The sequence below is a fragment of the Balaenoptera ricei genome, chromosome 10 (genome assembly GCF_028023285.1).
Source record: "Balaenoptera ricei isolate mBalRic1 chromosome 10, mBalRic1.hap2, whole genome shotgun sequence".
Taxonomy (NCBI): Eukaryota; Metazoa; Chordata; class Mammalia; order Artiodactyla; family Balaenopteridae; genus Balaenoptera; species Balaenoptera ricei.
This window is the reverse complement of record NC_082648.1, coordinates 32533598-32550917: the sequence shown is the minus strand read 5'-3', so window position 1 is coordinate 32550917 and position 17320 is coordinate 32533598. Positions and strand designations below refer to the sequence as shown.

Below are 17320 nucleotides of genomic sequence, written 5' to 3'. Positions count from 1 at the left end.
TGATTTTATTAAATAAGTGGTGAATCTATTTTTTAATTTGTTATGCCAATGCCATAAAAATGGCATCTAATAATTCTTTGTATTAATAGATATTTTACATATTTCCATAAGAAAGTACTTCCAAAATAAAAATCTATTCTAATTCATGATTTTCAATTACAAAGATTTGATTAAATCATAATTATTACTGAGAAAGTTAGGCATATTCTGAAACTACAAGTTTTCTTTAATTTACTATAATGTCAGTCCCATAAATTGTTGATATGCTTGTTTATGACATTAACATTTGAATTCTATTACTCCCTTGTTCTGATTCTGTATTAACCAAGCAACCTTCCCATGGCAAGCTGCCAAAAGGTAGAAAATATTCACTAAGAAAATTATGCCAGTAAGCATTCCTATATATGTCACCCTTCTATTTCTTATTGTAAATTAATAAATTGACATTCTGGTGGGTAAATAAATTTCCTGAACACATAAGTCAGTTTTCTCAAATCTAATTAACACTATGATTCAGATAAGAAGATATTTTTGCACTGGTGAATATGAGGACCAAACTCTCAACTAGGGTGATATTACCAAGGTCTGACAATTGATTTTTGAGGCCAGTCTGCCCACCCTCAGACAGCATTATGCTTATCTCACTTTGTATCAGTTTAATCCTTAAACATGCATTATATTAGGTCCCAATTTGCATTCCCCAAATTTACCTAAAAACTTACATATGGTTCACTGAATATTTCTGGGTTTTTTCCTGGGATGTCTTCTCTTGGTAATCACTTTCAAATTTTCCTTTAAAAATAAAAGTATGCACTGAAATAAAACTTTAGCATAGACAATTTATATTTTTTAATTTGAAGCTTATTAGCATGACCCATATAGAGGGATGCCACTGGTCCACAATGTCATATAATAGAATGTCATTCTATTTTTAATTTCATGTTCCTCCAAACACACACACACACACATACGGATATTCATTAAAACTGAAAACAAACAAACAAAAGGCCCCAATAGATTATTACACTTTCCATCTATAACACCAACCTTTTTTATCAGAGCTGGCTGGGTAACAATCCTTCTCAAAAGATGTATTAAATTTATTTCTTTCATTATTGTTGTGCTCTTTCTGACAATTCTTGTTTGGTTGACACTTTTCTGGAAAACTTGATTTATTAAAAGTAGAATTACTAGACGTCAACTCTGGATCTGTAAAAGTACTTCTAATGCATCTATCAGTGAAATGGTTTTTATCAGAACTAATGACTGCACTGTCATAACCACACTTGTCAAAGGTTTTCTTTATCTTCTGTTGATCTATGTTTAATAAGTTGATCATATTTTCACTAATAAAAGAGTTACAATTATCTGATAGAAGGCTTGGGGTTTGCTGGTTCATATCTTCATTAGAAAACGTTTTTCTATTTTCTCCCCAAATATGTTGTAATGAATTTTTTTCAGTAATGAAGTCTGACTGTCTTCTTTCATCCATGCTTCCACAATATTCACCTACAACTATAGCAGGTTTCCTAGTAAGGAAATTTCTATTTTCTGGACTTTAGGATAAATAAAAACATATTTAGCAAGAAAAGCATAGCGCATTCTCATTTAGAAACACGTGAAGTTAAATTCTTACAGAACATACTGAGTAGCTGCTAACATTTAAGTAGACCATGTTTACATTTTTAAAATTTAAATAAATAATACTGCTTTGGGTGGAAATTTGTCTAATATCCTCTTCTAATACCTTAGTGAGTATAAAAATAATCTACACTTAGTTTAGTACTGTAACATGAAAAACTAGGATGTGGTTCAATTTACTGTTTTATTAACAAAACAAAATATGACCAATCTATAGTATGTCTTCCATAATAACGTCTAGAGAATTACCTAGGCAAACACTGTACCTAAATGCCACTCCATTTAACCAGAGAAAGACACTGTGAAGACTGCTCAGAGAAAATAATTACCCTTAGTGTTAATGTCAAATAAAATTGTTATGAGAACATTAAATCAGATATTTCTCAACCTAACAAGGAACTCAACCTAACAAACTATCTCTGAAGTTCCCAAGGAAGAGCAATATAACTACAAATGCATACGTAAGTAATAAAGCCAAGAGATAAGATGGATTAGATGAAAATGTTAGACAAGATAGCTTGCAAATTCCCTTCTAATGCATAATTATTATAAATTATTATAAGTCATAATTCTAAGTTATATCCAACTTGTATTAAAGAATCAAAGTTATCATGGAAAGTAATTAGAAATCAAGGTATTATGAATTTTGTTGCCTTTGACTATTTACAAATTTACTTGGGGTTGGTTTTGTTCCAGAGATTGGAGGTACCAAGGAAATTTAGAAAAACATAGACTGCTGAAACTCTGATTGAATTCCAATTTTATTTATAATTAATTTATTAAATATTTAATGAGCAAGTACACCTACTCTGTTCTAGGCAGTGTGCCATGTGTTGGGGACAGAGAGATAAAATATTTCAGTTTGGTATTAAGGAGAGAGAGAGATGTTTTGTCCATGAATGCACACAGATCATGATCCTACATTATTTCTCAATATGGGTCTTATTGGTATTTTGGGCAGAAAAATGCTACTCTGTTATTACCAAAAGGCATAACCTATAGTATGCAATAACATACACCATTAACACCAGAGAAATTTCTATTACTCTAAATGAGAAAATAAATTTAAAAGCACTTAGTAAGTTAGAAAGCATACTACAAAATGTAAATCATCATTTTAAAAGGGTATCTTAAGCATTCAGACTCAGGATAATCACTAACTCAAAAGATGTGGGCAATACAGAAGTGTATAGTGCACAGTCATTGCTCACAAGAAATAGTCTAGAAGAGGCAAGAAAAAATTAGAAAGTGAAAAGTGCTATCCTACAGTAAATTGTTACTATAGTACATAGAAAGAAGAAATTCTTTTGATTGAGAAAAATCAGGCAGGTGGCATTTGAGTTGGGGACCAAATGTTGGGAAGAATTGTTACTTGTACAAATGAGAGAAATGATGCTAAAAATTTAAAAGTCTTATTAAGACAAATCCATCCAGTTTCTTTAACAATTTAATTTTTCCTATAGATAAATATAAAATTCATGAAAATTATGTACCAAAATAGGGATAAATTTGTTATCTAATAAAGAGTATTCAACAGATATTTAATGTATGCCTATTATGTGGTAAGGAGACAATACAGCTTATATTCTAGTGAACAAATATATTAAACAAATAAGATAATTAACCATTAATAAGTACAATGAATAAAAGAAATAAAGAATTAAACAGATAAAGATAATTATAGTGCTTTTATAAGTGCTACAAAATCACGTGATGGAATAACATGTTGGAGGTCCTGTTTCAGATAGTTTGGTCAGGAAAGTCCCTAATTAGGAAGTGATAAATAAGCTAAAAGTACAGAATGGTTAGATATGTGAGGAAAGGAGTAAGCACACCCTGGGAATGGAATAATAACAAATGCAAGGTCTGCAGCATGTTTGGGAAATGAAAAGAAGAGGAATAAAGCTAGATTAGAATCAGTAAAAGAAAACTTATGACTTAAGGCTTAAAAGGTACAAAAGGGCCAAAAATCATGCAGAGCTTTATTTCTGAAAAGAGCAATAAGAAACATTGAAAGGTTCCAAGTACAAAAGTAAAATCGACTGCTTTCTGCCTTGGAAAATATCAGTCTGATTGCTGGGTGAATATGAATTTCAGGTCTTCTGACTACCCAAATGAAGCAAAAAGGACCAGATTTATCTTCCCAACTGACCAAATTAAAAAACTAGACAAAATACATGAGTCAATGATTTTCAGACATGGGCCATCATGTAGAACAGGATAATGATCCCTGAGAAAGAGAAAACAAATCAAATGAACCCTATAACTGCTCCTAGCTTACTACCTTGAGAGTGTATCCAAGCCACAGAATACTTGAATACTTGGAGGGGAAACCTAGTCAGAGCCCACAGATTACCCTTCCTGAGTAAATAGGGCTGGGGGTTCAGGGAGACTACAGAAAATAGAGTTCCCAGGGCAGAGTACCATGAAGGAGGGTGTTTCAAAAAGAGGAAGCTCCAGAGATCTACAGAGTTCTCAAATCTTTAACCAAGTACTGACCAGCACATACATATGAAGCAATTAGTCAAGGCTGGGAAAAGAACCACCCAACATGAGAAGATGGAACAATTCCAGGAACTCACACAAGGATGGGAAAATTTTGTGTTCTCATCAACCAGAGTGGAAAACCTTGTAATTCAAAGGAAATTGGAGAGGACTCAGAAGAGTATAGCCTCAGCAGAGGGCAAATTAACCATAGACTGAAGGTGTATCTGGTCCTGCTTAACAAAGTTTAAAGCAACCCTCAATAAAATCATACTACTTCCAAGTAACTAAACTGTATCCCAGAACAAAGCTTAAGATGATCTATAGGAATAAAAGATTTCCAGAAACCAAAAAGATAATTCACAATGTATAGAATCTAAACAAAATTTGCAAGAATGCAAAGAAGCAGAAAGTTACAATCTGTAATGAGGAGGAAAATCAGTTATTAGAAATAGACTAAGAAATGACACAAAATGATATAATTTATAGACAAAGACATTAAAAGAGTTATCCTAACTATGTTCCCTATATTCAAGAAGCTAAAGGAAAGACTTAGCATGTTGAATAGATACAAGGAAAATAAAAAGAAGAGTTAAATCAAACTTCTAGAGATGAAAAATACACTGAATAAATTTACCAGTATTACATACCAAAGAAGATACAATTAGTGAATTTGAAGGTCTAACAATATATATAAAATGAAAGGAGAGGGAAAAAATGGAAAATAAATAGAGCATCAGCAAACTGTTACAAAACTTCAGTTGGACTACTTTACATATTTTTTGGGATCCCAAAGAAGACAGGAGAGGAATCAGAAAAAATATTAGAAAAATTAATGACTGAATTTTTTCCAAATTTTGTAAAAACAATAAGTCCACAGATCCAAGATGCTCAACACAGCCCAAACACAAGAAATAGGAAACAAACATCCTAATCCTAATGGAGAGAAATCCACAGTAGAAAATCTGTGGTAGAGAATCCATGATGAAAAATCTTAAAAACAGAGAAAATTGTACATTATATATACACAGATATTAAGATAAGAATGACAGCAAACTTCTAGTTGGAAACAATGGTACTCAAAGACATTTTTCAAAAAGAAGAGAACAATAAAGACTTAAAAATATACAAGAGATGAATTAATCACCAGCAGACCCACACTATAAAAAATGTTAAAGAAAGCCTTTTAAACAGAAGCAAAATGTCACCAGATGTAAATCTAGATCTGCACAAAATAATGAAGACCACCAAAAATGATAAATTTGAACTAAATATAAAAAATTGCTTACTTATTTTTTAACTCTCTCTAAAACAAAAATAATGGATTTATAACATATATATAAGTAAAATGTATGAATACAACAAACACAAAGGCTAAAGGAAAGAAATAGAAGCATACCATTATAAGTCTCATATTATATTTGAATTGGCATAATATAACTTGAAGACAGTCCATGATAAATTAAATATATACTATAAAATCTAAAGCAATCACTGAAAAACAAAAAACAGAGTTATATCTCATAATACTTGGAGAAAGCAAAAAATGATCCAGAAATTTCATGGAGAAATCTAGAAAACAAATAGGTTTTCATAAACTCTCAGCCATCCCTGGTGGTCTGGAAAGCTGCAAACATGTATAAGGCTGTGAGCACATACAGGAGAGAGCAATCAGAAAAAATATGTAAAAAATATTTGAAAAATTAATGACTGAATTTTTTCCAAATTTTGTAAAAACAGTAAGAAGTCCACAGATCCAAGACGCTCAACACAGTCCAAACACAAGAAATAGAAAACAAACATCCTAATCCTAATGGAGAGAAATCCACCGTAAAAAATCTGTGGTAGAGAATCCACGATAAAAGAATCTTAAAAACAAAGAAAATTATATATTATATATACACAGATATTAAGATAAGAATGACAGCAAACTTCTAGTTGGAAACAATGCCACTCAAAGACATTTTTCAAAATGTCTTTGAAAAATAACACTCATCCTGGCTGAATGTGAGGTATCCACTCATACCTGGCTGAATGTAAGGTCTTATGCCCAGGAGGAAGTCTTATTAGCTCAAGGTGTTTAAACACAACCTCCAACTAATCATTGGTTGACCTCTAAGCACTGCTTTACAGCTTTAAATGTCTATATTAAAAGAGAAGAAAAATATCAAATCAATAAGTTAAGCTTACACCTTAAGAAACTAGGAAAAAAAGGAGGCCAAACTAAATCCAAAGTAAGTAGAAAAAGAAAATCATAAACAATAGGGCAGAAATCAATGGAATAGAAAAAAAATAGAGAAAATTGATGAAACTCAAAACAGCAAATAAAATTAGCAAATCTTTAGTTATACTGACCAAGAAAAAAAGTAGAAAAGACACAGATCTGGAATTAAACAGGTTAAACAAGGATATCAACACTTACCTTATAGAAATTAAAAGGACTTCAGGGGAATACTATGAACAACTTTATGCAAACAAATTATACAACTTAGATGAAATGGATGAATTCCTATAAAAACGCACATTAACACAAAGTACTCAAGAAGAAATTTAAAAATCTGATTAGACCTATAACAACTAAAAATAAAAAGAATTATTAGTTAAAAGTCTTCCCACTAAGAAAAGCCAAGGTGCAAAAACACTTAAAGAAGAAATAACCAATCCTCCACAAATTCTTCCATTAAATAGAGGAGGAAACGCTTTCCAACTTGTTCTATGAAGCCAGGAGTATTACTCTGTTACCAAAGCCAGACAAAGACATCACAAGAAAAGAAAAATTCAGACCAATATTTCTCATGAGTATAGATGTAAAAATCATTAAAAAATTAGCAAAATAAATCCAGCATTTTATGAAATGGGTTATGTAACATGATTAAGCAGCCTTTACTGCAGGAAGGCAAGGTGGTTTAACATTTGAAAATAAGGTAATATATTATATATATTAATAGAATAAAGAAAAAAAAACTACATGATAATCTCAAGGGACACAGAATGAGCATTTGACAAAAATCCATGATAAAAACTTTCAATAAACTAGGAATAGAGGGCAAACTGACAAAGGGCACTTACAAAAAAACCTAAAGCTAATATCATTCTTAATAGTGAAAGGTTAAATGCTTTTTCCCTAAGACTCAGAACAATGTAAACACGCCCACTCTTGCCACTGCTATTCAGCACTGTATTAGAGGTTCAAGTCACTGCAGTCAGGCAACAAAGCAAAAGGCATTCAGATTGAAAGGGGAAAGGTAAAAACATCTATATTTATAGACAGCATAATCCAATATGGTGAAAATCCTAAAGAACTCATAAAACTACTAGTAGAACTAATAATACGGCAAGGTCAAAGGATACAATTTCAATACACAAAACTGTATAACTATATACAAGCAATGAATAATCCAAAAATAATATTAACAAAATAATTGCAAAGATATTGGCCTGTAATTTTCTTTTTGGTAGTGTCTTTGTCTGGTTTTGGTATCAGAGTGATGGTAATGGCTTCACAGAATGTCTTTGGGAGTGTTCCTTCCTCTTCAATCTTTTGGAAGAGTTTGAGAAGGATCAGTACAAGTTCTTCTTTGTATGTTTGGTAGAATTCACCTGTGAAGCCATCTGGTCCTGGACTTATGTTTGAATGGAGTTGTTTTTTGTTTTTGTTTTTTTTTATTACAGATTCTATTTCATTTCTAGTGATTGGTCTGTTCAAGTTATCTATTTCTTCTTGACTCAGTCTTGGCAAGCTGTATGTTTCTAGAAAGTTGTCCATTTCTTCTAGGTTGTCAAATTTGTTGGCATATAATTGTTCATAGTAATCTCTTATGGATTTTTGTATTTCTGTGGTATCAGTTATGATTTCTCCTTTCATTTCTTATTTTCTTTATTTGGGTCTTCTCTCTTTTCTTTGTGAGCCTGGCCAGAGGTTTGTCAATTTTGTTTACCCTTTCAAAGAAGCAACTCTTGGTTATACTGATTTTTTTCTATTGTTTTTAATCTCTATTTTATTTATTTCCTCTCTGATTTTTATTATCTGTTTCCTTCTGCTAACTTTAGGTTTTGTTTGTTTTTCTTTTTCTAATCCTTTTAGGTGGTGGGTTAGGTTGTTTACTTGACATTTGTCTTGTTTCTTAAAGAAGACCTGTACTGCTATGGAACCTCCCTTTAAGAACTGCTTTTACTGCATCCCATACATTTTGTTTGGTTGTGTTTTCATTGTCATTTGCCTCAAGGCATTTTAAAATTTCTTCCTGATTTCATCGTTGACCCATTGGCTTTTTAGTAAAAAGAAAATTACAGGCCAACGTCTTTGATGACTATAGATGCAAAAATTTTCAACAAAACATTAGCAAACCAAATCCAACAACACATAAAAAAGATCATACACCATGACCTAGTTGGATTCATCCCAGGGTCACAAGGATGGTTCAACATATGCAAATTAATCAATGTGATACACCACGTCAACCAAAGAAAAGATAAAAACCACATGATCATCTCAATAGATTCAGAAAAAGCATCTGATAAAATTCAACATCCATTAATGATAAAAACCCTTATGAAAGTGGGTATAGAAGGAACATATCTCAACATAATAAAATATTTTTATGACAAACCCACAGCCAATATAATACGCAATGGTGAAAAGCTGAAAGCCTTCCCGCTAAAATCTGGAACAAGACAAGGATGCCCACACTCATCACTTCTCTTCAACATAGTATTGGAAGTCCTAGCCACAGCAATCAGATAAGAAAAAGAAATAAAAGGTATTCAAATTGGTAGGGAAGAGGTAAAATTGTCATTATATGCAGATGACATGATATTATATATAGAAAACCCTAAAGACTCCATACAAAAACTACTAGAATTGATAAATAAATTTAGCAAGGTAGCAGGATACAAGATTAACATACAGAAATCAGTTGAATTTCTTTATACTAACAATGAAATATCAGAAAGAGAATGTAAAAAAATCAATACCTTTTAAAATCACATCAAAAAAAGAAAAAAACAACTTAGGAATCAACCTCACCAAGGAGGTGAAAGACATATGTTGAGAACCACAAAACATTAATAAAGGAAATCTTGAAAGTAATGCAAAGAAATGGAAAGATATCCCATGTTCTTGGAATGGAAGAATTAATACTGTTAAAATGGCCACACTACCCAAAGCAATCTACAGATTTAATGTGACCCCTAGCAAATTACCCATGACATTTTTCACAGAACTAGAACAAATAATCCTAAAATTTATATGGAACCATGCGAGACCCAGAATTGCCAAAACAATCCTGAGGAAAATGAACAGAGCAGGAGGCATGACCCTCCCAGACTTCAGACAATACTACAAAGCTACAGTAATCAAAACAGTGTGGTATTGGCACAAAAACAGACATACGGATCAATGGAACAGAATAGAGAACCCAGAAATAAACCCACATGCTTATGGACAATTAATCTTTGACAAAGGAGGCAAGAATACACAATAAAAGACAGTCTTTTCAGCAAGTGGTATTGGGAAATTTGGACAGCTGCATGTAAATAAATGAAGTTAGAACACACCTTCACACCATACACAAAAATAAACTCAAAATGGCTTAAAGACTTAAATATAAGACAAGACACTGTAAAACTCCTAGTAGAGAACATAGTTAAAACATTCTCTGACATAACATTGTACCAGCGTTTTCTTAGGTCAGTCTCCCAAGGCAATAGGAATAAAAGCAAAAATAAACAAATGGGACCTAATCAAACTTGTAAGCTTTTGCACAGCAAAGGAAACCATAAGCAAAATGAAAAGACAACCTATGTATTAGGAGAAAATACTTGCAAATGATACAACGGACAAGGGCTTAATTTCCAAAATATACAAACAGCTCCTACAATTCAGTAACAAAAAAAAAATAACCCAATCAAAAAATAGGCAGAAGACCTAAACAGACAATTCTCCAAAGAAGACATACATATGGCCGATAGGCACATGAAAATATTAGCTCAAAATTGCTAATTCTTAGCGAAATGCAAATCAAAACTACAATGAAGTATAACCTCACACCAGTCAGAATGGCCATCGTTAAAAAGGCTACAAATAAATGCTGGAGAGGTTGTGGAGAAAAGGGAACCCTCCTACGCTATTGGTAGGAATGTAATTTGGTACAGCCACTCTGGAAAACAGTATGGAGGTTCCTCAAAAAACCTAAAAATAGAGTTGCCATATGATCCAGCAATCCCACTCCTGGGCATATACCCAGAAAAATATATAATTCAAAAAGATACCTGCACCCCTATATTCATAGCAGCACTATTTACAATAGCCAAGACATGGAAACAACCTAAATGCCCATTGATGGATGAATGGATTAAGATATATATATATAATGGAATATCAGGCAGCCATAAAAAAGAATAAAATAATGCCACTTGCAGCAACATGGATGGACCTAGAGATTATCACACTAAGCGAAGTAAGTCAGAAAGAGAGAGACATACCATATGATATCACTCATATGTGGAATCTAAAATATGACACAAATGAACATATCTATGAAACAGAAACAGACTCATAGACATAGAGAACAGACTTGTGGTTGCCAAGGGGGTGCTGGGGGGGAGGGAAGGATTGGGAGTTTGGGATTAGTAGATGCAAACTATTATATATAGGATGGATAAACAACAAGGTCCTACTGTACAGAACAGGGAACTATATTCAATATCCTGTGATAAACCATAATGGAAAAGAATATGAAAAAGAATATATATGTATGTGTGTGTGTGTATATATATATACATATATATGTATGTGTGTGTATAACTGAGTCACTTTGCTGTACAGCAGAAATTAACACAATATAAATCAACTATACTTCAATAAAACTTAAAAAAAGAAAATAATTCCAATCACAGCAGCATAAAAAGAATTAAATACGTAGGAATAAATTTAACAATATAACCATGAGGCTTATACACTGAAAACTACTGTAAATTACTGAGAAAAATTGAAGAAGATTAAATACAATGGAATATTATTCAGCCATAAAAAGAAAATCCTTCTATTTGTGACAACATGAAAGAACATGGAGGATATTTTGCTAAGTGAAAAGTCAGACACAGAAAGACAAATACTGTATGATCTTACTTATATGTAGAATCTAAAAAGCCAAACTCAAAAATGCAGAGAGTAGAATGGTGGTTGCCAGGGGCTGGGAAGTGGGAGAAATGGGAAATATTGGTCAAAGGGTACAAATTTCTAGTTATAAGATGAAGAAGTTCTGGGGATCTAGTGTACAGCATGGTGACTACAGTTCTTAATACTATATTTACACTGGAAATTTGTTAACAGAGTAGATCTTAAGTGGTCTTACCACACATACAATAATGGTAACTATGTGAGGTGATGGATGTGTTAATTAGCTTGATTGTGGTAATCATTTCAAAATGTGTATGTATATTAAATCATCACAGTGAACATTTTAAATATATACAATTTTTATTTGTCAGTTATATGTCATTAAAGCTGGAGAGAAAGAAAACCACACTTCAAACACACTGGAAGGCTCTCTCATGTCCCTCCAAGTCCATACCTCTGAAAAGTAACCACCATTCTGATTACTGTTGCTACACATTATTTTAGCCTGTCTTTGAGCTTCACTTAAATTGAATTATACAATGGTTCTCTTTTTGTGTTGAGATTTATTCATGTTCTTGCTTGCTATTACATATATTAGCAGTCCATTCTTTTTCTTTTCCGTGTACTATTCCATTATATGAATATTATATAATATTCTATTCTTAATGGACTTCTGGGTTAGTTCAAGTTTGGGGCTATTAAGAATAAAGCTGCTATGACATACAAGAAAATCGATTAGGAGAAACATTTCATGCCCATGGATTGGAAGAATCACTTTGTTAAAATTGTTAAATTTTATTGTTAAAATGTTAAAATTTCTCCCATATTGATCTATAGATTCAACACAATCCCTATAAAAATCAAATTAAACTTTTTTTCCCCAGAAACTGACTGGCTGATCCTAAAACTTATATGAAAATGCAAAGAGCTAAGACAAGCTAAAACATTTTTGAAAAAGAAGAACAAATTGGAGGACTAATATAAGTCCCAATTTCAAAACTTATACTAAAGCTTTAGTATACAGTGTGACAAACAAAGATAGACATGATTGATAAATAAAACAGAATTGAGATTACAAGGGAAAAAACCATATTTTTGGTCAATTAATTTTCAACAAAAGTCTCAAAGCACTCAGTGGGGAAAAGTTATTCTTCTCTTTCCACAAATGCAAATGATGAAATTAGATCCTTACCTCACACCATACATAAAAATTAACTCAACAATATTAGATTGAAAACTACAAGACAGAAGAAAACATAAGAGACAATCTTCCTGGCCTTGTCTTAGGCAAAGATTTGTTAACTTTGACACCATATGCATGATTCATAAATAAAAATATTAATAAATTTGATTTCATCAAAATTAAAACCTTCGTAAAAATGTTTGGTGTCAAAAAGACACCATTAAGAAAATGAAAAGGGTAAGCATTTCACCAAAGATACATAAATGGCTAGTAAGCACATGAAAAGATGCCAACATCATTAGTCATTAGGGAAATGCAAAATTAAAACCCCAATGAGACACCACTACATGTTGACTAGAATGGTGTAAATTTAAAAAAACTGATTGTACCAGTGTTGTCAAGTATGTGTTGCAAATGGAACTCTCACTCATTGCTCATGGGAATGCAAAAATGACACAGATCACTTGGGAAAACAGTTTGTCAGTTTCTTGAAAAGTTAAACATACACCTACCATATGACCCAGCTATTCCACTTGTAGATATTTACCCAAGATAAATGAAAGCATATGTCCAAACGAAGATTTCAGCATCAATGTTCATAGTAGCTTTATTTGGAATTGCCAAAACTGGGAGAAAAACACCCAAATGTCCATCAACAGATGAATAAATTGTGCTATGTCCATACAATGGAATACTACTCAGCAATAAAAAGAAACAGACTTATTGATACATACAATAAACAATACAGATGAATCTCAAAATAATTATGCCGAGTGAAAAAAGCTAAACGAAAAAAAGGGAGAACATATTGTATGATGCCACTTAAAGACTAATCAATAGTGACAGAAAGCAGATCAGCAGTTGTCTTGGGACTGGAGTAAGGGATGTGAAGTGACCAGAAGAAGCGATTACAAAGGTGCCCAAGAAACTACTGGAGATGATAAATAAGTTCACTATTTTTAACACAGGTCAAAACTTACTGAAGTGCACATTTTAGATAAGTTCACTTTGTTGTACGTTGATTATACATTAATAAAGTTGTAAAAAAAATTTATCTCAGGACAAAGAGAAAACAAAAAGAACTGTTTTGTGGCTATTACAATACTCCAGGCAAGAAGCAGTGGTTGCTTAGACTGGGATGGAACCCTTTGAGATGAAAATGTAAGTATATAATTTTAAAGTTTATTAGAATACAGAAATGACAATACTTTGAAATGTATACTGGAAGATGAAGAAAAGGAAGGAATCAAGGACAATTTTTATTTTGGCTTAAGCAGCTGAGTGAATAGTGTTGCCGTTTACTAACATGAAGAAGACTGGGGTAGGATTACAGAGTCAAGGTTTCTCACCACAATTACCAAGAGTAATTCAAACTGGTTTGACAAGTTCAATGGATTTAAAACAAATAACTAGGGTTTATACACAGAAATCTAGAAAATAAAAATAAGACACTGATCAACTATCATAAATATGAAAAAGAAATTAATATGATTATGACACAGCAAAAGAAACTAGTAATTCATGGAGATTATGAAACAGGTACAAAACACCTTGGCCCCAAATATGTTTTAAAATAAATAAATGAAAGGTAAATGTGCACATTAGAAAATAATTACTTACAAGTGTTTTAGTGAAATGCTACATTTTACTGATAATGTTTTTTTTTCTAGAAGTAATATTTAGGTCTGCTTACATTTCTAACAAAAAATATTTGTATCTATTAAAAGTCAAATTAATAATTCAAGGAAAGAATGCTACAGGTTCTTTATTATGTTCAACATCTTTGCTTACCTGTTTAATCTTTCAAGTAATGGTCCAAATTGTGCTATTTCATATGATGGACTGAAAGTATCTTGACTTTCATTTAATTTAGAAACCAAGGAATTAGAATAATCAACACTACTGAGCTGCAAAAAGAAAGGAAGAGCCTGCCAAAGTGGTAAATGTACATATATACAAGTTAAATTATTTATCACAATGCCATTTAAGTGAACATATATATACAAAAATGTATTATTTTAGTCTAAAAGAAAGTAATTGTGTCCTAATTTAAAACAAAATAAATACTGTTATAACAATGAAAGCAATATCAGTATTTGAGTAATTATTGAAATAACAGGGTTAATACTATGGTGAGCTAAACATTTTCTCAGAGATTAAAAAAAAAAGATTAAAAAAATACCCAGTACACCAGGATATTGAGTAAATAAAAGTTAAATTTCTCTGACAAAAAATACATGATCTCTCCCAAGAAAACAGCTGTACTTATCTCAGTTTTTCCATTTACTGAGTAATTTTAGACTGCTACTTTAATATTTCCAAATACCAATATCATTGAATACAAAATGGGGAAAGTGTTGGAAGACTATTGTGAAAAGCAGTTGAGATAATCCATTTATTAATGTGGAAAGTACCATATAAATATAAGATATTGTATTGGCTCAGCACTAATCTATCCAGCAATAATAGTTTATATCTGTAGTATATATTTATCTACAAGTCATCAAACATAGAAATGACAAGTCCAAAGACAATCAGTGACAGAAACAGGAAAAAAAGAGGGGGAGACAAAAAGAGATACTGAAAGTCTTAAAAAATAAAAGGTCTGAAGTGAGGGAGAGCTGAAAATAAAGTCTGATAATACATCGCACATCTCAGCCTCAGAGAGACAGTGACAGAGGTGCAGAGACAAAGGTGCATCCCTTGAAGTGAGAAACAAATAAACAAATCAAAAGAGAAGGGTATATTATATATGGGCTCAAATACTACTTCTCTAGGGAAGTGAGAAGTGAGCCCCAGACCACTTTTTCTTCTAACATGTTTTTTCAACTCATTTTCTTTTGTATCATATAATTTCATTTTAATTCTTCTCACTTTTCTTGAAATCCCTCCAAATAAACTATTAAATACTTCATTAAAAGGTCACAATGTGACAATATGCCTTGGACAGGGACATTAAACTCTCTTTTTCTCTTCTGTCCTATTAAGAATAACATTATTTACCCCTCTGGAGATAATCACTAACCTGCAGTCTATAAGTAGGAGATTACAGAGCATTTCATTCTCTAGCCTATAAACTATTTAACAGAATAAGGATGAGTTATAAGCTGATCTAGGATGCAAGTTTTAGTCTTGTAAAATACAAACTGAATGGGTAATTGGATGTTTTTCACTGCATCTTTCAAAAATTATTGGGTCCTCAAATTAATAAGGCTAACACACATCACTGAAACATAATACTTCATTTTCTCTTTTCTGAAAAACAGAAAACATACTTTAATAAAATTGAATCATGTTATATATTATATATAACTATAATATAGCATGATATATAACTATAATTTATAAATTTATAATTATAAATTAATTTAAAAATACATAAATATGGCATAAAACTACTGCATGCTAAAAATGGGAGAAATTCAAAACTAAATATTCCTGTTAATAAGACAATGTTTATATAACCATTTTCCTATCATTATACATTAGTAATCTTTAATAATTTTATTTTTAAACTCTATATAAATTTAATAAAAAATCATTTCTTGGTATGTTCTATGGCAGATATATTTCAGAATTTTAAATTTTGGACATTTTCATATTTTTACTTTAGAGCACACAATGATTGAACAATATTTTAGCACTATACATCTCTATATAAATATATTTGTATAATTATAATTGAAGTGCATATAACCAGTTGTCATCTGACAAATCATAAAAAGAATCAAGCCATCACAACTCATACTTTAACAGGCTACTATGATATCACTGAGATTATGTACTGCTATTCACAAGAGCCTTTCCATAACATGTCTACCGGGCCACCATGACATCACCAACTAGCTATTTACTGTGATTACAATCATACTACTATATAACACACTGAACGATTTTCAATTTCACTATCAATTTTATAAAAAATGATTTTTTTCAAAGATTTTTAAAGAACACTCCAGTTTTTGGATTCATAATCTTCTACAGTGCAGAGAATTAAGTTTTTGACCTTTGAGGAACTATTACACTTAATTTATATCTTATTTTAGCTATATCTATAGCAATTCACAACTAATATTTTTAAATCTATAAAAAGAGAAAAGAATATATCATAAAAATATAATAATATCAAAATGCTAAGAACTCGTGATCCAAAGATACCTGTTCATTCTGCTTCTCTTCATATGCAACTTTCTGAAGACTAGGTGCTATTCTGGGAATGAAATTTAGTTCTGTAATATTTCTATTGGAAGATAATTCAGCTGAAAAAGATGGTGGAGTGAAACTGCAGTTTTCTGTTCTGTTGAATTGAGGTTCAAACATCCTATATGAGTCCATGACTTGTGATGACTATATGAAAGAAGATACCATCATTTGATTTGTCAAAATGTAAAAAACAGAGAAGATAAAAGTGAAAATAGAAGTGCAAAAAGGTCATGGGTTGCAGAAAAAGTCCCAAGGAAAGGCAAGCCCATCAGTAATGGACAAGACTTATTAAGACAAGAGAGGTTATCAACTAAGATTATACTTAAGAGTTCCTTTTCATTTGCCTTTATCACATTTGGTCCCCTCCATCCTCAAGCCCCATTCTCCTACATGCCATCTCCTAAAGACGGAAAACCTGAGTTTCATTAACCCACATTACAGGTGAAAAGATTTCCAAGAGATTTTAGTATCACTGTTGTTACCTTTCTCTAGTATAACTTTAGCAATTCAAAGGAAAAAAAGGGTAATAATATAGCCTTAGAACTTAATATTTCAAGCTTTAATCACAATCTGTGCATTTTCTAATTGATTAAAATTTTATTTGCTAAAAGTAGTTCTAAGAGGGAAGTGTATAGTGATACAAGCTTACTTCAGAAAACAAGAAAAACCTCAAACAACCTAACCTTACA

At 31.6% G+C, this 17320-nt stretch overlaps 1 protein-coding gene across 1 annotated transcript in view; it reads right to left on the bottom strand.

Annotated features, from left to right (window-relative positions):
- REDIC1 (regulator of DNA class I crossover intermediates 1) overlaps positions 1-17320 on the bottom strand; it is a 69475-nt gene that overhangs the window by 39052 nt on the left and 13103 nt on the right. The window contains 4 exon segments of the mRNA XM_059934552.1: positions 723-792; positions 1048-1556; positions 14220-14335; positions 16587-16775. Of these exon segments, the coding sequence (XP_059790535.1) occupies positions 723-792; positions 1048-1556; positions 14220-14335; positions 16587-16775 (884 nt within the window).